General features: G+C 50.8%; 1 protein-coding gene across 6 annotated transcripts; it reads right to left on the bottom strand.

The window, feature by feature from the left end:
• Positions 1–1,965: 1,965 nt before the first annotated feature.
• LOC118095035 (phosphatidylinositol 4,5-bisphosphate 3-kinase catalytic subunit alpha isoform) lies at positions 1,966–25,564 on the bottom strand. Of its 6 annotated transcripts, none has more exons than XM_035135903.3 (23): positions 25,339–25,564; positions 24,596–24,818; positions 22,795–23,055; positions 22,162–22,324; positions 21,852–22,061; positions 19,481–19,731; positions 19,148–19,390; positions 18,544–18,629; positions 18,096–18,201; positions 16,780–16,932; positions 15,337–15,471; positions 14,180–14,304; positions 13,546–13,627; positions 13,239–13,403; positions 12,108–12,211; positions 10,911–11,082; positions 9,188–9,294; positions 8,898–9,019; positions 7,439–7,517; positions 5,948–6,118; positions 4,608–4,725; positions 4,275–4,426; positions 1,966–2,951 (listed from the first exon to the last, which is right to left on the bottom strand). In XM_035135903.3, the coding sequence occupies exons 3-23, from the start codon at positions 22,981–22,983 to the stop codon at positions 2,666–2,668; spliced, it is 3,219 nt and encodes a 1,072-aa protein (XP_034991794.1). In that variant the 5' UTR covers positions 22,984–23,055; positions 24,596–24,818; positions 25,339–25,564; the 3' UTR covers positions 1,966–2,665. The 6 variants fall into 6 exon arrangements, with proteins under 6 accessions (XP_034991794.1, XP_034991795.1, XP_088511743.1 ...); XM_035135904.3 differs by having other exon boundaries at positions 9,188–9,288; XM_088655617.1 differs by having other exon boundaries at positions 19,481–19,678.
• Between the last annotated feature and the right edge of the window lie 404 nt (positions 25,565–25,968).

Raw genomic sequence — 25,968 nt, 5'->3', positions numbered from 1 at the left:
CATTTGCATGGTTATTTGTCCAGTGGTTTTATTGTCCAGCTCATCAAGTGGACAAACACATGGATAGAATTGAATTGTACACTCATAGAATTGCTCATCTAGTCCAACTGCAGGAATCACAACTAAAGCATCCCTGTTTGATGACAGACAGGAACAGAATCAGAGGCAAGTTTGAAAATGGGACAAGTGTTACTTTATGGTCGTTATTCTGAGATACCAAGACCAGTTTTTAGGAATCTCAGTGTCCCTCAACCATACTACCGATTCCTGACAAATACAGTGTCATCAGCAGCTCATTGCATTTGTCCAAGGATCCTGGAATCCCACCCACCAGAAATAAGCAGCAGGGCCGTCTTAAGCGTATCTGGCGTCCTGGTGCGAAGATCCCTCCGGCGCCCCCCCCCCATTTCCCGATGCGGCTGTCTGGTGGGCGCAGCGCGGCGGCGCCCTGGCACATTACGCCACCCAGCCTTGCCTTAGAGCCGGCCCTGATAAGCAGCCCTCTGTCACTATTCATAAGAGAAGGAGCTGAGCTTTCCCTGATCTTGTCAAGGCAGTGTAGACTCTTGTTCAGCCTTTGCAAACCCACATTTTAATACTCAGACCAACACGGCTACCTACCTGTAACCACATTTTAAGACTACAACTCCCATCAGCTCCAGCCAGTGTGGCTATTTGTGAATTTAAGAGACTAGTTATCCCACTACAGTGGTACCTCGGTTTATGAACACAATTGGTTCCGGAAGTCTGTTCATAAACTGAAGCGTTCATAAACTGAAGCGAACTTTCCCATTGAAAGTAATGGAAAGTGGATTAATCCGTTCCAGACGGGTCCGCGGAGTACTTAAACTGAAGCGTTCATAAACTGAAGCATGGGTGTAATTGGTACCGGAAGTCTGTTCATAAACTGAAGCATTCATAAACTGAAGCGAACTTTCCCATTGAAAGTAATGGAAAATGAATTAATCCGTTCCAGATGGGTCCGCGGCGTTCATAAACCGAAAATTCATAAACCGAGGTGTTCATAAACCGAGGTTCCACTGTATACCTGTTGCCAAGGGGGGAGGAGGGGGGGAACCAGGCTGGTGATCTCCTGTGTCTGAGAAGATTTAATGGGCTGCTTTTGGGGGCTCAGATCTAACTTTTATACTACCTGCTCATGGTTACAGGGCAAAGTGTGGTGAGTTTAAGGGTCTGCTCTCGTGTCAGCAGCCCTGATGCCTACTCCTACTCAGGAGGTTTTGGGGAAAGTGGGCTAGGAGAGGGTGTCAGGGCCCCTCGATGGTGCAACTGTCTCTTTGAAGACTACCCCCCCCCCAAAGCTGAAGCACAAGAGGGGGCAGGAGCTGGAGTCAAGGGGGTGGGAATGTTGTAAAAGTGTGTGTAAAGTTGTGCAGTGCCATTAGGGTGGGTGATAAATAGTATGAAACATATTTTCCTTTGGCACCAAATACATTTTCTGTCGCCACTTACCCATACTATCAGCAAAAGAGAGCAAAATTCTCCAGAGGTTTTTTTTTTTAGTGCTGTCTTCTAAAAACACAGAGTTCCTCAATCTCCTTTTCTCCACGGTCCTTACAGAGTCCGTGCATCCTTCTCAAACGCACAAACGCGCTGACCCATTCTACTCTCAGTCTGCCCATCTTGTTAACACAGCATTTGCTGACTAGGGGCCCTCCAGACATTTTGGACTACAACTCCCATCAGCCCCAGACAGCACATGCTCCGGACATCATTTGTGGGGCAGAGAGAGGTGGTTTTCCTGGCCCCCCCCCCTCATTATTAGAACTTGGGGGTCGTGCTGTGAGATGCACAGGCAGGAGGTTCGGGGCAGACAGAAAGAACTGTGTCCTCCTTTGCACAGAATTAACTCAATGAACTGCTTCACATAAGGCAATTCCTAAAGCCTTTGTAATCCAAGTTGGAATTACTGCTATTCTCGTTTTCCATTTCCAACCAATACTCTCTTTTTCAAAATTTTATTTGAAAAAAAAGAGAGAGAAAATAATCATATTTTTTTTGTCTCCTTTCCAACCCTGGACATTTTTTTTTCAAGTATTGCCACTTTCTGCCCATTTCCCCCACAGTAAAATCCCCTCCCCTTGACCCCACTCCCCTCTCCAGCTCCCTCTCGCCGTTTTCTGCCAAGGAGGGGGAGAGAAGGGCAGTGGGGGCAATTCAAGTATAAACCTGCCTGGAGGGCAGAGCGGAAGTGTGTCTCCTGTTTTAGCCCCTAAAATAAAAAGCGGGAAAGAGAATTTCAAATTTGGTGAAAGGGTGAGAAAAACACACACACTTCTGGGAGGAAAAAGGGTCCGTTTCCATGCCTGCCCCCCTCCTACCTGCAGAAGGGAACTGGAAGGCTGGGTGCCTGGTCTCCGCTTCCTGCCCCCAACCTCTCTCAACCTCAAGATCCCTTACCCCCAGTGCAGGGGGTGGGCGACCCTCTCCCCTCCTTTTCCTCCCTTCCTCGCGTCCTGCAAGGCACATCAGCGCTCCTGGATCCCCTCCCTGCTGGTCCCGTGAGGGGATCAAGAACCTGGTTGCCCGAGTTCACACAGGGCTCCCCCCCCCCTTGCCTTGGTAGCCCCGACGGCGCTTGGCCTCTCTCTTGCTACTCTCAAGGGCCAGCGTTTCCTCTCTTCCTGGTGGCAGAGGGTCCTTCTCAGTCGTGGCCGGCCTCGCTCAGGGGCATGTGGCGGATGGTGTGGAAGATCCAGTCCATCTTGGTGGTCCACCCACCGTGGTGGGCCTCGTTCATCTGCTTGGTGAAGTACTCCAGCGCCTCTTGCTCGGACTTGTCCAGCGCCAGGGTCTTGCGCAGGTAGGCCACGTCGTCAAACGACTGCAGCTCCGGCATCCCCGAGCCCAGCATCATGGAGAAGAGGTTGATGAGCAGGTTGGCGTGCTGGCGGATGGTCAGGTAGGCCTTGTAGCACATCTCCTGGAACCTGGAAGGGAGAAGCAGAGGGAGGAGGGCGTTACATCAAAACTGCATGTTGGGAGATTCAGGGCAGATAAGACTTCATCATGCAGCATGTTGTTACAACTGTGGAACTCCCTGCCACAGGAGGCAATGGTGGCCACCGACTTACATGGCTTTAAAAGGTGGTTAGACTAATTCATGGAGGAGGAGGAGGAGGCTAGCAATGACTACTAGCCAGGATGACTGTGCTCTGCCTTGCACTGTTGGAGGCAGAATGCTTTGGAATATTTCTGAATTCTGAAGTTTGTGTGTATACATGTGCGTCTAGCACAGAGCTTTCCAAACTCTTCATGTTGGTGACACACTTTTTAGACATGCAGCATTTTGCGACACAGTGATTCAGTTTTACTAGCAAACAGGAGGTTAAACTAACCCCTTTCCAGCCCCAGGGGGAGCGCAGGGAGCGTTCGCGAGACACACCAGCACACTGCAGCCAACACACTAATGTGGCGCAATGCCCAGTTCGGAAAGCTCTGCTCTAGTCTGTCGTTCAAGATACATTTGGAATTAAAAGATGTGATCTTTGAACATTCTCTCAAATGTAGATTGGAACTTATGTTTTTTTTTTAATACCTAGAGGGAAAAGCTGTAAGAGATGATCTGTGCTGTTAACCACAATGGCTATGTTCTCCCTCCGTGGTCAGAGGCAGGATAGCTCTAGGAATCACAAGCAGGGAGTGTGTCCCTGTGGCTGTGAGGTCCTGAATGTGGGTTTCCCTTTGGGGAATCTGGTTGGCCGCTGCAAGAACAGGATGCTGGATTGGATGGAAGTCCCTTGGGCCTGATCCAGCAGCCAGGCTCTTGCGTTCTCAGATCAAGTGTATAAGTGTGCAAGGGGAAAAGTAGAAGGGAGGAGCAAACTGGTGAGGAAAACCAGTGTTTGCTGCAAAGGCAGGTGTGTGTGTGAAGTCCCAGTTCATGGTGTGTGTGTGTGTGTGTGTGTGTGTGTGTGTGTGTGTGTGTGTGTGTCTCCTGCACACAGCTGAACGCTGCAGAAGTGATGCCATTCTTGAAAAGAGGGGTGTAATTGGGGGAGGAAGACAGGTGTGCCTGGCGTGCTCTGGTCCATGAGGTCACGAAGAGTCAGACACAACTAAACAACAGACAATTGGGGGAGGGAGTCCTTGTCTCTGTGGTTTGGGGGAAGGGAGTCTGGGGAAGCCAGATTCCTAGATTTTGAGTGATGCTGTGGGTGAAGGATGCCAAATTTGTGTTGTTTTCAGGGGAAGTGAAGGGTTTCCCGGCAAGTTATCGGGAGACGTGTGTCCAAAGGCTCCCCATCTCCTACCTCTCGAACTCTTTGGTCTTGGTACATTCCTGCACCCCTTTGCTGATGACGATGAGGAAGTCCTGGGTGAGGACGAAGGGGACTCGCTCCCGCTTGTAGCCAAACTTCTTCTTCTTGTGGTCCAGGAAATGGCCAAAGTCAATGTGGAACAGCTGGCGGGGAAGGCAGCGAGGTGGCAGAGAGAGAGAGAGAGAGAGAGAGAGAGAGAGAGAGAGAGAGAGAGAGAGAGAGAGAGAGAGAAGGGGAGGGATTTGTCACTGCTGCTTGTCTTCCTGGGACAAAGGCTGTGGGTGGGAGGGAAGTGTGCGCATTTGTGCACAGAAAACCACTCACCTGCCCATCGTCCTTGACCATGATGTTGCTGTTGTGGCGGTCCCCGATGCCCAGGATGAAGGTGGCGACGCAGTAACCGGCGCAGGAGCGTGTGAATAGGTCAATGGCAGCGTCATAGCTGGATCCAGGAAGGGGGGAAACGTTAGCACAAAGGGCCTGGGCTGAGCTCTTCACACACCAGTATTAGCAGCGTGGGAAGCCGCCTTATGCTGAGTAAGACCATTGGTCCGTCTTGTTCAGCGTTGTCTACCCTGACTGGCAGCTGTGGCTCTCCAGGGAATCTTTCCCAGCCCTATGCGGAGAGGCCAGGGACTGAGCCTACAACCTTCTGCGTGCAGAAGCTATGAGCTATGGCAGCCCTTCCTCCTCATTACCCCACCCCAGTCCCTGCAGCAGACCCCATAACTCCTCTGGTATCCATGCTTCATGCCCCTCATGGATCCCAAAGCCCTTTTAGAAAATTCTCCCCACAACTCCTGGAACGCTGACAACTTTTGTCCTGCGCCATAGAAAGACCTGTCTCAAACCTCCCAGTCCTTCTCTTCCTGGTGGGGAGCAAGACCCACAAAAGCCCACACTTCTTCCTGACCCACAGCTGGCCACCACCACCACCCTGCTGGTTTCTTTCTGGGCCCAATTCCTGGTTCTCGGATTCGTGTTTAAAGCCCAAAGTGACTCAGGCCCCAAATAGCTGGAAGGCCCCCTCTTCCTCCTTCCCTGCAGCCCCTATCAAGTGTTAATATCAGCAAAGCGGGCTCTCTTGGTAGTTCTACCACCCTCATAATTTTGGGCCTTTATACTGTGCCATACCATTGGGGTCCATCTACCTCAATATTGTCCACCCTGACTGGCAGCAGCAGCTCTCCAGAGTTTCAGAAAGGGATCCTCTCTCAGCCCTACCTGGAGATGTCATTGGGGGTTGAACCCGGGACCTTCTGCATGCCAAGCAAGTGGTCTGCCATGGAGCTACGGCCAGGCATTCTCTATGGTGAGCCCTTGGCTGTGGAACTCCCTCCCCACAGAGGCGCATGGCACCTTCACTGTACAGCTTTCCTCATCTGCTGAAGACGCACCATTTTGCCCAGGCCTTCATCATAGAATCCTAGAGTTGGAAGAGACCACAAGGGCCATCCAGTCCAACCCCCTGCCAAGCAGGAAACACCAGCAATGCAGGTGCATCATGCAAGATGCACCTATTTTGAGGACCCACTTAAAAAGTGGCCCTCATTTGCTTCGAACTGAGTTCGGTGCTGCATCTTTAAAAATTGCTGCGACCCACCCTGGGACCCTATGGTGAGGGGCAGGTAAGGGATGGAGCAAATAATAGTGACAGTACGGACCCCTCTCCCTTGTTCTTGTCCTTCAGCCAGTGGTGCAGAGCGTTGCTGTTGAACTGCAGCGCCCCCTTGAGGCCACCCTTGCACTGGATCTGCATGATGGTGTGGGAGCTCTTCACCACCTCGATGAGGCCCACGCAGTCCCCAATGGAGAGGCAGCCATAGGGCAGCATCCTGCAAAAGACTGAGATTGCTCAGGGGAAAACGGGGGGGGGGGGGGTTAGGCACAGTCATGGGAGGTCAGAAAGTCTACCAGTGGGTGGCTAAATGGAGCTTCCAGGTTTAGGGCCAGCCTACCTCTGAATACCAATCATTGGGGAGAAACTGGGGGAGAGGGCTGTGGCCTTCGCATCCTCCTGCTTGTGGGCACCCCTTTGGGGGGGAAGAAGGATCCCGAGTGAGAGAGACCTTGGGTCCAATCCAGTGTGAGCCAGTGTGGTTCAGTGATTAGAGTGTTGGGCTGGGACCTGGGAGGGTAGGGTTCGAATCTCCACCAGAAGGCCATGAAGCTCACTGGGTGTGGCCTTGGAGGCCAGTCACTGCGGGGATTAAATGAGGAGGGGGAGAACAATGTACATGCCGTCTTGAGCTCCTTGGAGGGAAAAGCAGCATATAAATGAAATAAATGAAAGGCTGTCTCCGCACATGTGGGACGGAATGGCTTTCAACCAGTCCATGTGGAGGCAGCCAAAATGATACAGATGATGGAGCAGCTCCGCTAAGTGGAGAGGTTACACCATTTGGGGGCTTTTTAAAATTTAGAGACACAGGAGAGGCATATAAAATTATGCAAGGTGTGCGGAAAGAAGCACCAGGCAAAATAAACATATTTCCCTTTAACCCAGGACTTTGCCCCCTAATTCGGAGGGTTTTAAATATTTGCGGCCTCTTCCAGCGCATGGGATTCCTAAGACCTGACCTTTGTATGTGTGAGTGTGCTTTTGGGGTTTCATTCCATTTTGGTTTTGCTCTGGCTTTTAATCTTTGCACAATTTTTTAAAGTCATACTGGACTCTTTGGCCATTGAGCACAGGATAATCTACTCCAGCTTTTGCCAACCTGGCCCCCTCCAGGTGTTTTGGACTACAATGCCCACCAGCCCCACTGGCTCAGGTTGATGGGCATCGTAGTCCAGGGGGTGGCTGCAGAGGCCGCAACATGCAAGGGCAGCCTTGAGAGTCTCTGGTTGCTGGATTTCATACCCACCCACAGTCCAAATGGTTGCTGTTTCGATAAGGATTTCTCGCTGGACCCCTTCTTGGTGGCAGGGAGGGTGCAGCTGTTTGTAGCCTGGCACCCCGACTCTACTTAAAACCAACCCATGAATAGTCTGCAACCTCACCTCTAAAAACAGCACTTCTGGAACACACCTAGACACTTTTGGACTTGAGGCAGTGTGTGTGTTCTCCAGCAAAAGGGAATTCACTTGTTTTTAAAGCAAAGGTCCAAATGAGGATGAAAGCACCACCCCATGACACGTTGCCTTAACGCTACCTGAGGTCCAGTCCTTGGCTCTGCCACATGCTCTCCATGATGCGGATGATCTGCAGAGTCAACATATCTTGCCGGAGGTCTGGGGATCACAGAGGAGATTATTAAAATAAAGAGGCGACTGGAGTGGTCGGGAGTGAGCTGTCCTCTGATGGGCTGAGAGGCTGGGCGTGTGGGTGTGAGCTTTGGTGCTGATGCGGGGAGAAAAAATAGCCGAGAGGAGAGAGGAAATCATGGGCCCTGGCGTGTCTCTTCCTTAAAATGGAAGGGGAAACTCCAGAAGGGGACGACAACAAAGGGGCATGACATGACACCAAAGAGAATTCTTTGGGGTGGAAGCAAGGGTGAGAATGTCCCACCCCACTTCAAGTTAGGTTCTTATTTTTGTGTATATTATGTATATGTATATTTGTGTATATCAATTCTGAGTATTCTTTTTGAGCTTGGCATTCCTTGCTGAAGGGAAGCAGTACCACGGAGAGGTGTGTCCTTGGGTGAGAGTCAGATGGCTGTCTGGGCTGGGCCTTGGCAAGAAAAAAAGGTGTGTGAAGAGGGAGCAGATCCCTGACTTAATATTCTTTCCCACAAAAAAGGCTTTTTGCTTTGGGGGGGATTTTTATTGTTCTCATTGGTACTGTAGTTTTTCAGTTTCGTCAACTGTTTTCTATACAGTTTGCAAACTGCTTAGAGACCATTTTGCCATCGAACCGCATATAAATGTATGAAAAAGATGCCAACACTTGCACTGGAAGTAACTCGCAGCCACTGGGTGTTACCTGAAGGCTTGGGGCTTTGGGGTTTTTTAAGGGTATATAAACAGATGGACATGATTGTCAGACATGAGTCTCACCAAACTGCAGGAGGCAGTGGAAGACAGGAGTGTCTGGCGTGCTCTGGTCCATGGGGTCATGAAGAGTCAGACATGACTAAACGACTAAACAACAACAACAACAACAAACAGTTGGAGAAAAGATCTGCCTAAGTGCCTGGCTACAAGATGTTGTGGACAGTGGATTTTCCCATCATGCTCCACACAAGCCCCTCTGGGGAACAACTGAACGGGTGCTATCTGAAGGAGCAAAGGGGTTCAGGAAGCTTGGTCCTAAGGGCTGAATGTAGCCTTCCAAACCACTCGTATCTGCCTCTCCCCAAACTCCCTCACTTGCTCCTGGCTTGCCTGGATGGAGGACAGAGAGGGGTGTGTGAATTTGTGTAGAAACTAGTCTATGGTACGAAGGTGAAACTTACATTCACTGCTCCATCCACTTTTGCCTCTGGCCCCGTCCACAACTTGCACGTGGCCCTCGGGAGGTTTCCAAAAGGGGAATGTGGCCCTCGGGATGAAAAGGGTTCCCCTCCCCTCTGATGGAGGGCCTGTTGGCTCCCCTCAGCAAGCAATGCTCCCAGCTCTTCTCTCTCCCCCTCATCCATCCCTGAGCTTCCCTCCCACTCTGCAGCTCACCATCTCCATTTTTAAAAATGATCTCGTGGTTTGTGAAGAGCAGCTCGGACATGATGTCGGGATTCTCCCAGTTGAGCCACAAGGGGCGCTTGGCTGAAGACATGATCCGGCACTCATCCAATCTGGAGCAGAAGGAATATCTGGTCACAGCTGTGTGCTCAGAGGCTGCTTTGAGCTGTCCCCATGCCACCAGCCCTCTTCCAGGGGACCCAGGAGTCCGGGTCCCTTTCCTGCCCCCTACTTCCCACCCCCACTGCTTTAAATGGCCAAAACCTTCCCCTTGGTCTCACCGGAGGTTGCCCAGCTGGTGCACTGGGTTGAGGGGACAGATGAAGCCCTGAAGTGCCTCCATGTAATCTGGCCTCCTCATCTGCTCCACCAGGAACTTCATCTGCATCTTGGGAGGAGGGGGGGAGGAGAGTGGGGACAGAGAGAGAAAGAGAAAGAGCCCCTGAGCTTCTGCAAAGCATCTCCGTACACAGCTGCAGTAAGCCCAGCCACTCACACACAATGGGAAGTGCGTCTGCTTCCATGCAGGTCTGAGCCCCAGAACCTCTTCTGTTTGGAAAATCAACCACAGATGAATTTTCCCAGAGGGGGAGCTGGGTTAATCTGCTGCAGCCAAAATGGGTCTTGTGGCACCTTAAAGACTAAGAACATGAAAACAGCCCTGCTGGATGAGGCCTATGGCCCATCTAGTCCAGCATCCTGTTCTCACAGTGGCCACCCAGATGCCCCAATGGGAAACCCACAATAGGTATAGGCACTTTTCTACAGCAATAGTATATTATCTGCTTATGTTTTGTTGATGGAGCAAATACTTCTCTTTTTTTGGCCCTTCTCCACAGTTCTGCTCCAGCAAAAACCCAGGATGGTGACAGGAAGACAACTGTGTTCATGAGGTTCTTATCGGGCCTGCTGTGGTACAATCGTTGTCCCCCCGCCTTTTTCTAACCTGTGCCCATTAGGGAGGATTGTGTGTAGCAAGTGAAAAGGGACGTCTTAGCTTTACATTTAAGCATTTAAGGTTCCCAACCCTAATCTGCAGGTTGCCATACTGGATTTTATTCTGATCCTGATCTGATTTTAGGATGCATTTTAATTGATTGCCTGATTTTATGTTAGTGTGTTATACACTTGATGTTAGCTGCTCTGAGCCCGGTTTTGGCCAGGGAGGGCGGGGTATATTATTATTATTATTATTATTATTATTATTATTATTATTATTATTATTATTATTATTACTACTACAAGCAGGACCTGAGCACACAAGCAATTCTCCTGTCCTGCTGTTTCCAGAAACTGGTATTCAGAAGCTTTGCTGCCTCCAACTGAGGAGGCAGAGCATAACCATCCTGGTAAGTAGCCATCGATAGCCCTCTCCTCCTTCTCCATGAATTTGTCCAGTCCCCTTTCAAAGCCATCTCGGTTGGTGGCCACCCCTGCCTCTTGTAGGAGCAATCTCCATAATTTAACGATGCGCTGCAGGAAGGCCTTTTCTTTGATCTGCCCTCAATCTTCCAACATTGGTGTATTATTACAGCTGTATCACAGCACCACCTTTCATGGACAAAGCCCCAAAAAGCTTATGGCTGTAATGAATTTGTTAAAACATTCAAGGTGCCACAAATATTGTTGCTGTTTAAAGTCCTTGGGTTTTCTCCTTGGTTTGCCTACTCAGGAAAGAGGAGAGCAGTCTGGCCCAGTGCTTGAGTTACAGCAAGGAAGCAGAGAGGGCTTTTAGGACGCCCTCCTTGGCTTTTGTGACAGCCTCTTTAGGCAGTTTTTAGAAGGCTACAGGCAGGTGGAGCAAGGTTATTTGGCTAAAAGTGGGGCGTGAGGTTTGTGGATTTCATTACACCCACCCCCCTCCACCTTCTCCCCCAGAACGCAAGTCCTGGACTTAACCCCTCTGAATGAGTGTGTGTGTTGGGCTCTATTTGGCTTTCTCGTTGTGGAGGCAATGAGCAGCAGTGTGGCTTGGAATGCAACTTGGGGGTCCAAGGCAGGTACCTTCTGTGTCTCGTCTTTCTTCTCTTGCTTGAGGATGTCGGTGAGGTTGATGAGTTTCTCCATGGCCTCCACCTGCCTGTTCAGGTGCTTGAGGTACATCCCGCAGCCCCGGCAAAAGGCCTCCAGCATCAGCCCAAAGCGCTGAGAGACAGGCTTGCTGTGCATCTCTGACCTGCGGGAGGCAACAAAGTTCCGACTCAGAGCCCATTACTCCCAACCCAGCCCGTTCTGAAAGACCCACGCCAGCTTGATTCCTGTGACCGTCGCACTGAAACGGGACTCTTTTGCAAGGTGGCAGGCTCTCCTTTCTTGGATGGTCATCAGTTATGGAATATTTAGTCGTGATTCCTGCATTGCAGGGGGTTGGACAACCATACAATTCTATGTTTCTAGGACTGGGGAGGGATAGTAGCTCAGTGGCACTACAGCACATTGCTATGGGGAGAGTCTGCTGGAACCATCAAGGGCAGGAGTCAGCAACCTTCTTCAGCCGTGGGCCGGTCCACCGTCCCTCAGACTATGTGGTGGGCCGGACTATATTGGGGGGGGGGGAAATGAACGAATTCCTATGCCCCACAAATAACCCAGAGATGCATTTTAAATAAAAGGACACATTCTACTCATGTAAAAACACGCTGATTCCTGGACCATCCGTGGGCCGGATTGAGAAGGCAATTGGGCCGCATCCGGCCCACGGGCCTCCACCTGCCTTTCCCCACCCACTGCCGGGGGGGGGGAGGATTTGTTGCTGCTGCAATCTGGATGTTTTTTATTTTATTGTTAGGCACTGCTTCAATGTTTCTTTGCCCTATTGATTGATATTAGTGTGAGCTCTTGTTGCATTCTGCTTTGTAACCATTAACGCAGTATCTTGAAATGCTGTTAACATTTATTCTGCATGTTGCTGTGAGCTGCTTTGAGCATGGTTCTAACACGGAAAAGCTGCATGCATGCAAATGAGCTCGCGATGGTGCCGATAATGGTGACAGCACACAAGTGGGAGCTGCGATGAAATGTCGCAGCGCGGCATGTGATTCAGATGCTTTAAATGAATGGTGTGTACGCAGCCCAGCATGAACAAAGGTCCTGCCCCAAGTCCTGAGGGCCGACCCAAACACTTGCAAACTTCCTGCTCAGCTCCACTTCTATTATCCCCACCACACCCATCAGTTCCACATCTCTCATCCCAGCACTTACTTGAGATGCCAGAAGTAAAAATGCCCAATCCGCTGGTTGGTCAGGGCTTTCATAGTCAGGAAGCGAGCCAAGGGGTTGTCCAGGTATTGCTCATACTTGAGAACCTTCAAGGGGGAGAGTCAAAGGTGTCAAAGGGGGTGTGTGTGCTTATTTCTAGCTTGTGGGTACCATGCTGGTACGCAGGCTGAGACCCTACCTGCCTGCAGACTGTCTAGCCAGGGTGGTGCATGCTCTAGTTATCTCCCGCTTGGACTACTGCAATGTGCTCTACATGGGGCTACCTTTGAAGGTGACCCGGAAACTACAACTAATCCAGAATGCGGCAGCTAGATTGGTGGCTGGGAGCGGCCGCCGAGACCACATAACACCGGTCTTGAAAGATCTACACTGGCTCCCAGTACGTTTCTGAGCACAATTCAAAGTGTTGGTGCTGGCCTTTAAAGCCCTAAACGGCCTCAGCCCAGTATACCTGAAGGAGCGTCTCCACCTCCATCATTCTGCCCGGACACTGAGGTCCAGCACCGAGGGCCTTCTGGCGGTTCCCTCGTTGCGAGAAGCCAAGTTGCAGGGAACTAGGCAGAGGGCCTTCTCGGTGCTGGCGCCTGCCCTGTGGAACGCCCTCCCAACAGATGTTAAAAAGGAAAACAACTACCAGACTTTTCGAAGACATCTGAAGGCAGCCCTGTTCAGGGAGGCTTTTAATGTTTAATAGATTATTGTGTTTTATTCTTTTGTTGAAAGCCGCCCAGAGTGGCTGGGGAGACCCGGCCAGATGGGCGGGGTATAAATAATAAATTATTATTATTATTATTATTAAAGAGAAAGAGCCAGGGAAGGAGTGCAGCTTGCCCTATCGCCATGTTGGTCCTGCCAGGACAAAAAGTGCACAAGAGGCAGAAATCCCCATTGTTGTATCTCTGCACGGCCATGCTAGCTAGGGCTGATGGGAGTTGTGGTCCAAAGTGCCTAGAGGGCACAAGGTTGGCGAAGTCTGATTTAGTCTATCGACTCCTATCCCTCTTTCTGTTTAGCATGCATTCAAGGCCAACTTATGATGAATAGGATAACAATTTTTAAAAAGCCAACCATGGCCAATAACACCAGAGACGGAACAGCGCCTGCCTGAGTTACCTGCACCAGCTGGATGAGATACTGGGAAAGCTTGTCGTCTGTGAGGCCCTTCACAAGACATTTCAGAGCAAACTCCCTCACGACCGGATCTGGGAAATTGCAATCGAGGAGTTCCATGGAGAGCTCAGGTTTAATCAGCGGCCATTCCCGGAGGAGGCAGTACATCTGCGGAGGGAGAAGGAAGAGACAGGTCGGAAGTTACAAGGGAAAGGATTTGCAGGAAATCATCCAATCCCAGCCAGGAGCTTTGAGGGGGGAAGGTGGCCCATGCCTCTGGCGAGACACCCAAGAAAGCTCTTAGTCTCACCTGAGCCACCTCGTCCCGTGAATTCCACTTGACAGACAGCAGTAATTTAGGGAGGGTCTCTGGGATGTTGACACAGTAGTGCCTGGAAGGGGGGGAAGAATCATAGGGCTGTAGAGTCAGAAGGGGGCCAAAGAGACATTTAGTCCAACCCCCTGCAGTAGATGAATTGCAGCTAAAGAACCCCTGATGGATAGACAGGACCCAGCCCTCCTGTTCTCACCACTCATGAATCCAGGAGTCCTGCCCCACATCCCATCTGCTGCGCTAACCCACTGAAACTAATTCCGCTAACAAATGCAGTCTTAATGCAGGCCTGCTTTGCGGGCACCCATTGCTTTAAGATGGTCCAGTGCAGGCATAGGCAAACTCGGCCCTCCAGATGTTTTGGGACTACAACTCTCATCATCCCTAGCTAGCAGGACCAGTGGTCAGGGATGATGGGAATTGTAGTCTCAAAACATCTGGAGGGCCGAGTTTGGGGATACCTGGTCCAGTGTCATTTGTTCTTTGTTTAAACAAATAAGTCACCCCTCCCTTTGAATGTGTAAAGCTCATCTAGCAGGGAGGTGGAGAAATCTGGCACGAGGCCCTCTCCCGCTACAGAGATCACCCAGGACCCCCGGCGCCCACCCACCGGTGTCGCCACAGGAAGTCCTTCTCTTGCTCAGTGATCTCTGAAAGGGGGTCCCGGTTGCAGATGCTTCGCAGCTGCTCCAGCTCGCTCTCATCCAGGGAGCTGTCCCGGGCCAGGCGGTTGCTCTGGACAAAGAAGGCAACAGAAGCAGAAGGTTATCACCCTGGTTCAGAACCCCCAGTTTGGCTCCTTCCCATCCCTCCCTCCCTCCCTCCATCACTTGGCCGGCCAGCCCCTCCCAAATCAGAGATGTGTAGCCTCAGAGATGCTTCCTATGCAGTGGAACAATCCCAGGCAAGTTAACAAATTGAGCAGCCAAACCAAGGCCTTGTATCCATGTGTCCTACATTTGGTTTCCCTGCCAGGTGCTTCAGCTAAATATATATAGATCTAATCTCTTGACTAGGAAAGGTTTCACTATGGAAACGAGGAAACTTCTCTCTCTCGTTTTCTCTTGCAGCATTTTTTTTTTTAATCTGGCAAGAAGAAGAAAAAGCCTTAATGTGTTCCCCAGCCTTTCCCAACCTGGTGCCCTCCAGACCAGTGGTTTCCAAACTAGCCTTGGGCCTATAAAAGCTCACCCCCCTTGCCCTCTATCCTACAAAAGGTACTATTCAGTATTGCTGTTTGCACAACATACTAAGGGAGATAATAACACCATAAAATTCAAAACAGTAACAATGAATTGCACATTTATTCAAAATCCAGTTAAAAACATGAAGTTTAATTAATTCAGCAAAATGGACGAGCTCGATCCAGCGACACCAGCTTTTCAGACTCTAGTAGTCATTTCCACCTCCAGCGCCCTCCTGCTGCTCTGCCACGTGCCTCCTAGTGCCTAAGTAATCCCCCCAGGGGGCACTACTGCCCACTGCCCTGGATGTTGAGGACTACAACTCCCATCAGCCCTAGGCTGATGGGAGTTGTAGTCCAACAACATTCAGACAGCACTCAATTAGGGAAGGCTAATGTGTCCTGTGTCATTGCCTTGTCTTTTCACCCCAAGCCTAGGAAAGTGAGAACTATGGAACAGGGAGACCTATCTGAGTAGGTCCGATGCCCCTTTCTTTCTGCCCACGAGAGCCATTTCTCCCCCCCCCCCAACAGATGCTTCTGCTTCACGCAGCAAAGTCCTACGATGGAGTTGGGTCTCTTACCAGTCCCACCATGCAGTAGTTGAGCCCAAGCTCCCGGGACATGGCCCAGTTGGCATGCTCTTCTATCTCGGTGGCATCAGCAAATTTGACGGTGTGGCTGTACCAAGTGAATTCCAGCTCAAGGCACGGGGTCTCCTACGGAGAGGAAAGCAAAGGTGGTAAGGTCGCAAGTGTGTAAGAACCTAAGAATAGCTGCTGGATCAGGTCCTTGGCCATTCAAGCCCGGCATCCTGTTCTCTCAGTGGCCACGCAGATACCCCAAAGGGAAAACCAAAAGCCTCCTTTAAGGCCATCCAAGTTGGTGGCCATCGCTGCCTCCTGTGGGAAGGAGTTCCATAATTTTAACTATGCGCTGCGTGAAGGACTTTCTTTTATCCGTCAAATATCTTACAAATGTAGGGCAAGTACAAGGTCCTCTTTAATGTTTCCAGTATGAAAAGTTGCAGGATTTTAACAGGAAGTTGCGGGGGGGGGGGTCTGTGCCAATTGGCAACGAAGGAGTTCGTTAACTCAGAGACCTTTTGCAGGAGCGAATGGTATTGAAAGCGAGTTTGTGTATACCCTGACACCATGATGATGAGCACAAGTCATTGTGAATGCAGAATAAAAAGGATGGCTGGAGGGGCCCAAAGCTGCTCTGAGATACTTTGGATAGCAGGTTTTATAATGAGCTAGTAAAGGAAAGTTTCTGCGTACATACAGGGTTCTATGTACTCTTATGGAGAACAAATTGAAGATGTAGTGCACTATATCTTATATTATCATTTCTAAACCTACCAAAGGTTCTGTTTAGGGCTTGTCCACACTTACCTTTCCCCTGCTCTTTCCAGGCATGGTCTATGCTTTAAAGCTCCTCGTCTGAGCACCTATTTTTTGCCCCAGAGCTCTCCCTGAGAAAACCCACCCTTTAAAGCTTAATTGGAGCAAATGACGATCCATGGTAAACACAAATCGACTTTTGTTCCGATTGAGCGCTAAAGAGTGGGTTTTTGAAAGGGCAAAAGAAACCAAAAAGCGCTTGGACACAAAGCTTTTAAGCGTGGACCTGTGCCTGGAAAGAGCGGGACAAGCCTTTATTCTCCCTTTTCAGACTTTCTTGGAAGGCCAACCAGATGGTTTTAAGATAAGGTGGCTGCAGAAACACGCATTAGTTAAAGGCCGCTTTATTTGCACTAGCTCCAAAAAAGATAAATAGAGGCCTTTCTCACTCAGATCAGTGCTACATGTTAAGGGGAGCATTTTAAAGCCCGCTTATTTGTATTCTAATTGGATTGATGATGTGTGTTTTGCAAATATGTACTTTATGTCAATATTGTAATAGCCCCTGGCTACAAACAGTAATAAAACCTAAGTTGGACAAAAAGCAATGCAGTAACACAACAACAACAACAACAACAACAACAACAACAACAACAACAACAACAAGCTGACTAGCAGACTCACTTTGTTGGGGTTGGAGCCCCCCACTCCAATGGGGTTCAGCAAATCCTCCAGGCCATGGGGAACGGGCCAAAGGTTCAAGGCCATTTTCCCAGCCACCAGCGTGTCTTTGTAATCAAAGAGGTTGACATTGCCCCAGGCCAGGGGGCAGTGTTCCTGTTAGGCAAGGGGGAAGAGAGACCATGGGGGACTGAGTCAGAGCGCAGAAAGAGTGTCTCCGTCCCTTAGGCTAGCGGACCCTCAAACAGCAGTCTTCAGCCTTTTTTAGACTGGGGACCACCTTTAACCCAAACATGTATTGGGAGAACCACTTCTTACTTTTTTAAAACATTTATTGGCACGGCAGGAGGGCTGCTGCTGCAACCCACCTTGAATCGGGCCGGAACTCTGTAATGTGTCCCAACCAGCCGGTTGAAGACCTCACCCCTCCCAAGATTCCCCATCACAGACAATCCAGGTGTCTTGGTTTGCAGGCTGAACTTAATTTCCCCAAAAGAAAAGAGGTGCTGGGGCTCCTGAAACTGCCTGACCCCTAACCCAGGGGTCCCCAGACTACGGCCCCCGGGCCGGATGTGGCCCAATTGGCCTCCCAATCCGGCCCACGACGACCCCCACCACCCGCCGCCGCCGCCCATTCTTATGGCGCGCAGCGCGGCGGCGATCTTCCAAATCAGGAAAAAATCGCTGAAAATCCTTTGTGCGCATGCATATGGGTCTCTCCCGACCCAGAAGAGGTCATTTCCGGTGCAGCGCGCCAGTGCGCCAGTAAGTGTGTGTGCGCATGCGCACGGGTGCGCACTCCCCTGCCCTCCGGCACGCCGCGCGGTCGGCGTGGCGGGCACCGGCCCGAAGCCCGGTAAGTCTGGGGACCCCTGCCCTAACCTGTAGCTGTGGTGTGGAGGAAGGCCTAGGGCAGGGGTCAGCAAACTTTTTCAGCAAGGGGCCAGTCCACCATGCCTCAGACCTTGTGGGGGACCAGACTATATTTTTTTGGGGGGAATGAACGAATTCCTATACCCCACAAATAACCCAGAGATGCATTTTAAATAAAAGCATACATTCTACTCATGTAAAAACACGCTGATTCCTGGACCGTCCGTGGGCCGGATTGAGAAGGCGATTGGGCCGGATCTGGCCCCCAGGCCTTAGTTTGCCTACCCATGGCCTAGGGCTTGTGCACATCCTCAGCTGTGCTCTCTTCTTAAGGAAGAGCTCAGTAGGAGAGCACCTGGTCCACATGCAGCTTCCTAAGTGATCCAGCTGACCCTTGAATTAAACCATGGGCAAATCCCAAATCCCTGCTCCCTGAGGGGGCTCACCTCCTTGGCCCCTTTCCGGCCTTTCACTGAGCAGATGGAAACGCAGAGTCGAGCAGCCCGGGGCAAGTCGGTGAGATAGATGTCGTACGACAGCCACTCGTTCCACCTGGCAGTGAGGAAGAGGGGGAGTGGGGTTTCAGTACGGGGGGGCTGCAAAGGAAACTCACCCCTGCCACCCTCTTCATGGCTCCAGATCCCCTCATCCCCAGACTTTTCTCCTTCCCCCACCAGCGAAGGGCCGTAGCTCAGAGGTACAGCATAAGCTTTGCATGCAAAAAGGGTCCCAGGTCGAATCCTCAATGGCATCTCTAGGCAGGGCTGGGAAAGACGCCTCTGCCTGAAATTCTGAAATCCACGGATTTCAATGAAGACCCTTCTGAACGAGGAGGACCCCCAAACACCCTGCGTCAGTATAAGGCAGCTCCCCTGTTAGTTATGCTACAGTTACCGAGGGTTGGAACATGGAACGCGCTGCGTGTTGACGTTATCGCAAAGGGGCTCCCCGCCGTGGAAAATCCCCGTCCGGACATAGATCTGGAAAGGGATTGAATGGACACAAGTTACAAGAAAGGAGATTCCGACTAAAGACTGGGAATAACTTTCTGACGGTATGAGCTGTTCGACTGTGGAATGGATTCCCTCAGGAGGTTGTGGACTCTCCTTTCTTGGATGTTTTTAAGAGGTTGGGTGGCTATCTGAATCAGGGATGCTTTAGCTGAGATTCCGGAATTGCAGGAGGTTGGACCAGGTGACTCTCAGGGTCCCTTCCAACTCTACAATTCTATGATTCTATAAGTCCTGAGAGGAAGAGAGGAAAGAGTTTGGGGGTCTCCTGCTCTTAACGCCTTCCTCTCCAAGGAGCCACCCTCCCACAGAATAAATTTAGCAAAATTTGCCACCCTTTGTTTTGCTTTGTATATAAATGTAATAAATGAAAAATATAAAAATAAATAGGGAGTCGGTCTGTGCAATATGAGTTGCATGGCACCCTACTCCCTCCCTGGGGGAACTCGGACGCCTGGCTTCCCTTGCTCCTTCCCCCCCCCCACAACCTTATCGATATCCCGGATGTTGACGTTGACGTAGGTGGCGCACAGGATCTTGATGCGCAGGAGGCTGTTGATGGACCAGAGCGACTTGGTGGGGACATCTCCGTTGACGTGGGAAGAGGTGGCCGAGCGGCGGGCATAGGAGGGCAGCACAAAGACGTTGGCCGGCAGCTGGCTGTAGAGGCTCTCCTTGCTCATGAGCATCAGGTGGGGCAGGCGGCCGATGGTGATGCAGTTCCTCATGTACTGGGGGGGGCAGGGAGAGAGAAGGGAGTGAGTGGGGTGGGGTAGGGAGGCAGGGAGGGCTGTGGGCAGGAAGGGCTCCCCCCACCTCACCTTGTACTGGCTGAGCGGGTATTTCTCCAGCAAGTACTCGTCGCAGCCGCACACCTTGAGGAGGTACTTCCCCTGGTACTCCTGCACGCACAGGCGCAGCTGCTCCGGCGACAGGTGCATGCTCCGCGTCTTCTTCCGGATGGCCTCGGCGATCACCTGCTCCGGCAGCGCGTCGTGCGGGGTCTTGAGGGTGTATTTCTGTTTGTCGTTGTTTGGAGACACAATAACCCAAATGGTAACTATGATCCGACCTTCAGGAGACGGAAGGAGGGTGGGGGGGAAAAGCAGGACAAGGAACTGTCATTCGGGTGAGCTGGTATGGTGCAGCGGAGAGACAGAGAGAGAGCGCATGGTCAGCGTGGCCGGGCTGGGGGGAGGCGGGGGTGAGAGGGAATAGGAGGAGTCACTAGCTCTCAGCCTGGCCTGCTCTACAGGGCTGTCCTGCGCCATGGGTGTGGAGGCTAGGGGAGGAGGAGCAACAAGCAATAGGGGTGCGGGAACTGGTGTGGAATGAGGCAGCCAAGCTGCTGGCATAAGACACATGGCGCCATTGTTAAAGAACCTGCCCTGGCTGTGCATCTGCTACTCTAAGCCAGGCTCAAGGTCCTTGCGATGATTTACAAAACCCTGAACAACTTCAAGGACCGCCTGGCCCCTTCGACCCCAGCTTGTTCACTGATATCATCTGCAGGAGCACCATCAGTTATTCCTCACGTTGGTGAGGATGTCTTGGTAACTGAGCCTTTAAAGGTAAAGGGACCCCTGACCTTTAGGTCCAGTCGCAGACGACTCTGGGGTTGCGGCACTCATCTTGTGTTATTGGCCGAGGGAGCCGGCGTACAGCTTCCAGGTCATGTGGCCAACATAACTAAGCTGCTTCTGGCGAACCAGAGCAGTGCACAGAAACGCCGTTTACCTTCCCGCCAGAGCGATACCTATTTATCTACTTGTACCTTGACGTGCTTTCGAAATGCTAGGTGGGCAGGAGCTGGGACCGAGCAATGGGAGCTCACCCCATCGCGGGGATTCAAACCGCCGACCTTCTGATCAGCAAGCCCTAGGCTCTGTGGTTTAGACCACAGCGCCACCCGCATCCCTTTAATGTCAGTGGAACTCTCTGCCAATAGAGAGGCACCTTCTGTGCTGGCTTTTAAACTCCTGCTGCAAGCTCCTCTATGCCAACCAGCTTATGCAGACAACTAAGAAAACATGTTTCCACAATAGTTGATTTTAAATTTTAATGGTATTTTTTTATTGTGAATATTGTTGTAAACCACTTTGGTTATTTTTTTATGATGTAGTGGTACATAAACATTTTTTAAAAATAAATATAATTTTTTAAAAACTTCAGAAGAGCCCTGCAGCAGCTGGATTGCGCCAAAGTTGGACTCCTCTAGTCCAGCATCCTGTTCTCACAGCAGCCAGCCAGGTGCTTCAATGGGGGGAGCCCACAAGCAGGGGCTTTTCTCTCGTCAGAATGACTCAGTGTGGGAACACCTTGCCTCAGGAGGCTTACTTGGCCTAATCTTCAACCTCACATGAAGACATTCCCTCTCTCAGAAGGCAATTGTGTGTGACTTGGTCTTTATTATTTTTCTTAAGGACTGTTTTCAATAACTATTTCGATGTTGTGTTTTGTTTTTTTCATTTATAAATGTTTTAGAGGAAAAAACAGGCAAGTATTGTCATCAGCATGGGCACCACTTAATTTGTAACAATTAAAAACAAATTCTTGTCAGTGAGGGGGGGCAGCGGGAATGGGGCAAGTCCCACACCACCACAAAGGCTGGCTTGAGCAAATTGGTGGTGGGGAAAAACTCTGAGAGAAGAAGGAAGTGCTCAGGTCTTGCCTTTGGGGCCTTTTGACACCACCTTGCAAGTTGCCACTGGCCCGAAGCCAGTGCCATTCCCCATGCCCAGGGCAGTGGTTCTATGGACACTGTGCTCCCCCAGGAGGCCTCCAATAGGAATCTCCAGTACCTTGTATGTGATACAGTGTTGCTAAAGGCTGAGAGATAGTGGTGACCTCGGAGATGCAGTAACATTTGAACCCCGGGCATATCCTTGTGCTCTCATAACTGAACTTCCGTTCTCACAAATACTAACAGCAGAAACAGGTCACAAAGACCTGAACCTAAAATGGTCCAAAATGGCTTTTTAGGAAGCCATCAGGAAATTAATCTAATTGGGTTCACTCAGGGGGGAAGTGGTATCTCTCCTCCGGCCACATTTCTCCTTTCCCCAGATTTTAAAAACACACAACAATGCCTCCTTGCCAAAATATTTCACCCCTCCATCATAAAAATTAAATGCATGCTATAGAAACACACCCAATCCCTGTCCCTCTGCCCTTAATAAAGCCCCTGTTTACCTTTGTCCAGTTTGCTGTACACGTGTTTGGGCAACTCTGGGCTGGATTCCACATTGGGAGGGTAGACATACAGAGCCTGACTCGGGGGCCCCGCAGATCCCCGGGTCTCCACGGCTTCGCGGCAAACCGACAGGATGTTCCGCCGAAATTCCTGCACCTCAGGGTCCTTGACCAGCTCAAATTCGCAGATGGGCATCCCAATCGCAAACCCTGGGAGCAAAGGAGGTGGCGGGGGAAGGGACACTTGACCATCAAGCCTTCTCGGTACCACTGAACTGTCCCTCCTTCTCTAGTTTGGCCTCAGACTCACCAATTTCCCGGTTGAGGATCTTTTCCTCCCGGTTTCCCACTGGCTCAATGACCTTCAGGATGGGCTGGAAGAGACGGAGGTCGCAAAGGCGCCGGGACTCGTCAAAGAATTCTTCCCTCTCGGCTTCCTGCGTCACCCCTACGAAGATGTAGGAAGATTCCTCCTGGGTAGGGAAGCAAAGGGAGACACTGAACACCTCCCAGAGACCCATCTTCCCATGCAGTAGACTTTCTTCCCTAACCCAATTGTTTCCCAGATACACTATTGGGGGTTAGACTAGATTGCCCTTGGGGGGTCCCTTACAACTCTACAATTCTGTGATTGTATGATTCTGTCATTCTATGTCTTTCTTTCTTCCTTCCTCTCTCATAATGCAGAGTCGCCCAATGATATCGACCATGGCAGAATAGAGTGATACTATTACTTCACTTCGGAACTGGACTTTTGTTGATGCCACCTAGAATTGCATTAGCCTTTTTTGCTGCTGCATCACACTGGGAACTCATTTTAATGTTGTGGTCTACTAAGCCAGAGGTCCTCGCTCCTGGTTCACTAAATCCCTCTCCTGCAGAGCGGGCCAAAGCTTTCCCTTTCCCAGCCTGCCATTTTCTTAGCTGCCCAGGGTCGGCTCACCTGCAGCAAGTGGAAAAGCGGGTATTTCCTGGCCTCCTTGAAAAGGTCGTGCTTGATGCCCAGAAGCGTGGCTTCGCGCAGGCACTCGAGCGTGACGATCATGCCGTTGGGGAGGCAGCAGTCCACCATGATCCGTGGGGGCATGAGGTGGAGCCCCCACAGCTCCCCGGAAGAGGGGCGTGGCGGCATGGCTGCGAAGGGGTGGGAGGAGCTTGACACGGCGCTAAGAGGTGCGTCAGGAGGCTAAAGCATCTTGTCCACCTGGAGATGGGGAAGACACAGAGAGAGGAGGGTTAGGATTGGCTGGCTCCTCCCCAGTGGAAGCTGGGCTTCACATGCCCCACCCACTGACACACCCCTCCCCTTGCTTCCTATTGGCCACCCAAGATTATGTAGATGCAGCACCAGGGAAGGGGAAAGAGGGTTTTAGCCTGTAAGGCTGCCCACTGGGCTGAAAAGATGGCACCTTGCAGGTTCACCATTTGACTCAGAGGATAACCCTTTCCCCAGTTTGGGGAACTGATCCAACCCACGCACCCACCCACCCTTGCCTGACGGCCAACAAACATATTCACAGGTTTCCAGAGCCAACAAGGTTAAGGACTTCCAGCAAAGCCTTGGCTATAAGAAAGTCTCAGTGTTTTGTTTTAGCAGCATGGACTGTGTTGGATGGCCATCTGTCATGGATGCTTTAGCTGAGATTCCTGCATTGCAGGGGGTTGGACTAAATGATCCTTGGGAACTCTACAATTCTATGAGTCTCTCTCTCTCTCTCTCTCTCTCTCTCTCTCACACACACACACACACACACGATGCTGGACTAAAACAAAAACAAAATTGCCCGATCTATCAGCGCTCTTTATGCATCTGTTCAAATGTGCAATACTCAGCCTTCCTTAGAAGATGTTTTGTAGAGAGGTTGGGTGGCCATTCGTCGGATTCTTCAGCCACGATTCCTGCATTGCAGGGGGCTGAGCTAGATGGCCCTTCCTTGGGTTCCCTTCCTCTATAATTCTGATTCTATGCTAGCAAGGTAATACCACAGGTTTGTTTATTAAAATGCGCAACCTCTGGGAGGATATTTTTATTTCAATACGTGTTTTGAAATACAGCCAGGTTAAATCTGACCCTGAGAAGATTAACTCCCTGCCGCAACTTAAATAAACAAATTCCTGCGATGCTCCCGGAAAATGTTCAGGCCAAGACTTTGGTGAATCTCCACAAGGAGATTCTGTTGGTGTGAAGTGGCAAGGGTGGGCAACCATTGCTCTGGGGACCTCCAGTCCAAGCTGCTTTTTTGCTCTACAACTCTCTTCAGCCTTCTCAGCTGGAGGATGGGAGTTGTAGCCCAAAGCAGCTGGGGGGCACCAGGTTGGAGAAAGCTAGAATATCAGCTTTCTTGCACTACTCAATCCCAAGAGGTTTGCATATAATAAATCTCTCCCCCTCACACAAAGCATTACACACACACACACAAATATACATATACACTCACAGAAACATTTGACCTTACATTATACAAAGACAGCGACACTACTTTAGGAGAATGCTGCTATGAAAATTCTACACCGTCCAGTTCTCCGAGAGCAAATCTGATCATTCTGCTTTCCAGACTAGAGTCTCTCCCCCCCTCCCACATTTAAAAAAAGAAATCCCACACACCCCAAGCCGGGTCAATAGCCATCAAACCCATGTTTTTCAGGTCCATGGAGGTGGGTCATTGGTGCCTCTTTTAAGCGCATCCCTTCCAAGGATCTTGACCCCCCCCCATGTGCGTCATCACCCCCTTGAGGCCACTTACTCACAACGGATAGGAAATCGGTGGGGTTCAGGGTTTTCAGGGTTCTTTTTTCTCCCTTGTGCAAATGCGGGTTTTTCCGTGTTTGTGTGTGTGTGTGTGGATAAGGATCCAACAGTTTCCTTAGGAATGCATTGCAAGGCTTCCGTTGTCGGCTGGTCTGAGCCTCATGGCTGTCTCTCTTCTATGCCAGCCAACCATTTTCCTCCCTTCCTGCAGTCAAAAACTGTTGCAAAAAAATAAAAAATATATAATTAATCATAATCAAAGAGACTCTAAGGGAAGGAAGGCTCTTGGGGGGGGGGAGATAGAATATTTCCCCCCATCATATCTGAAACATCTAAATGTGTATCTGAAACATATGGAGGGGGGGGTGAGACACCCCACCTTTCCAGGAGCAAACCGCCCCCCCCCCAGCCCCCATAAACTCAAGGAAACGGTTCTGCGTCCAGATTCTAGAAAGGAAGTGGGGTGCTGCTGCTGTTGTGGATGGGTTTGACGCATGCTTTGGCAAAGGAGGGTGGGTTTGGATATTTCCTAGTTAAGGCAGAAAAATAAAAACCCGAGCCCTCCTTGCCTTTGCCAGCTGAAGACGCCCCCGAAGGAACGAAGCAGGTAGCCCCCATCAAGATATTCCCTTTCCTCCCCGCCCCCCCCCCCGCCCCCAGCCGCCGCCGCCGGCAACTTGGGCTACGTTATGCCCACCACTGGGAAAGGGGGTTTTGTAACAAAAGAAAAAGACTTACGTGTCTCCGGATTCTTGAATCAGAAGAGAAGGCAAGGTTAGGTCTTGGTCTGAAGGATGCAGAGGCTCTTCCTCCTTCCTCCTTCCCCAGCCCACCCCCCACCGCGAAAGATCCTTCTCCCTCCCCTACTGCTGTGACCATCGGGTCCCATTCCTCTCTCCCCCGCCTCCCCCTTTCCAGCGGCCAGAGAGAGCTTTTGCAAGCCGCGTATCCGGCATGGAAAAGCACGGATTTCCGTTGGATCCGGGGTTTCTCACACAGCTGGGAGGGGAACGGGGGAAAGAGAGAGAGAGAGAGAATTGGTTATCTAAAATATTTTTTCTTAACCCACCTCTTGCAACACCCGAATTCCAGCAGCAAAGAGCGGATATCTCCCCCCCCCCAATCCAACACCCCCATTCATCCCAATGTCAGCCAGGAAGGGACACTTTTTGGAGATGGGTGTGTTTGTGTGTGTGTGTGTTTATTTATTAATTCTCCCCTCTTTCTTTCCAGGAAAGGTGGGGGTGGGGTGGGGGGGTGAATGAGAGAGAAGGATGACTGCAATTTTTTAACCTGCCCTAAAGAAAGAACATGGGGGGAGGGGGGAGAGGGGGGAGCAGCAAGGAGAAAATGGAATCATCGCCCCTT

This window comes from Zootoca vivipara, chromosome 12 (genome assembly GCF_965207765.1).
Source record: "Zootoca vivipara chromosome 12, rZooViv2.hap1.1, whole genome shotgun sequence".
Classification (NCBI taxonomy): Eukaryota; Metazoa; Chordata; class Lepidosauria; order Squamata; family Lacertidae; genus Zootoca; species Zootoca vivipara.
This window is presented reverse-complemented; position numbering and strand designations above follow the sequence as displayed.